Raw genomic sequence first — 1,012 nt, 5'->3', positions numbered from 1 at the left:
AGGATATGTAATGACGTCTGGCGGAATCGAACTTGTGCGGGGTAGAGGCATGGGGGTTTTATAGGTCCTCATGTACTTCAATCGTGGCTCACTGCCGTGGCAAGGTATAAAGGCAAATACTAAGCAGGAGAAGTATCACAAAATCATGGAAAAGAAAATGTCTACTCCGGTTGAAGTAATGGGGAGCTTGCGGATTGGGGAAAAGGATCTTTGAGATTTTTCCCTGATTACTGGGAATGTCTACGCCATAGTATAGGTCGCTGCCTGCTCGGTTGTGACATAACGCTAGTTGAGCGTTTGAACAGGAAGAGTTGACGTTGCTCAGGTGTTGACGAGAGGTTACCCTGCAGAGTTCGCGACATATCTGAACTATTGCAGAGCATTACGGTTTGAGGATAGACCGGACTATGCATATCTTCGGAGGTTGTTCAAGGATTTGTTCATGCGTGAAGGTAGTATACTTAACAGCGCGAGATCGGTTTTGTTTCCACTACCTGGTCATTTCGCCTGGTTCGTCAACCTTAGTCGTGGTAGTTTCCCTGTCTTCTGATGTGTTCGAACTTGTGCTTGTTGATATTCTTACCTGTCAGGATTCCAAAATGATGGAATGTTCGACTGGGCACAGTTGATCTACTCTGGGAACTCTCGAGGGATGGCCCACGGGCAGAGGATAATTAACCAGGATACCATGGTAGTTTCACTCGACTTGAAATCTCACTTTGACGCAATTACGTTTCCAGTGAGCTCGTTCTTGACAAATTTTCCCCTCAACTTCTACTGCGATTTTCACTTCTCAGGCTGATAAGCGTCGTTCGGATCATCGATTGGCACAACCCCGTACAAGGTGAGCTCTCGACTCGTTCATCTCGATGTCTAGCTTCTCCTCATTTCAGAGAAGACGGCACTGGTATGGCATCGGCGGGGGGTAATAACTGGGAGCTCCAGAGGCACGCCATCAAACTTCGTTTAATATACATCAAGTTGTATCAACGTCAAGATATTCGCTATACAT

General features: G+C 46.4%; 1 protein-coding gene across 1 annotated transcript; it reads left to right on the top strand.

The window, feature by feature from the left end:
• Positions 1 to 64: 64 nt before the first annotated feature.
• Pmar_PMAR027708 (casein kinase, putative) lies at positions 65 to 844 on the top strand (the record flags this gene model as incomplete). Its single annotated transcript, XM_002781206.1, has 4 exons — positions 65 to 175; positions 326 to 452; positions 591 to 691; positions 798 to 844. Coding segments are annotated over 4 exons (386 nt in total), but the record flags the coding sequence as incomplete, so codon positions are not given.
• Between the last annotated feature and the right edge of the window lie 168 nt (positions 845 to 1,012).

The sequence above is a fragment of the Perkinsus marinus genome (genome assembly GCF_000006405.1).
Source record: "Perkinsus marinus ATCC 50983 genomic scaffold scf_1104296943382, whole genome shotgun sequence".
NCBI lineage: Eukaryota > Perkinsozoa > Perkinsida > Perkinsidae > Perkinsus > Perkinsus marinus.
The sequence above is the reverse complement of the archived record's forward strand: the minus strand, read 5'-3'. Positions and strand labels throughout refer to the sequence as shown.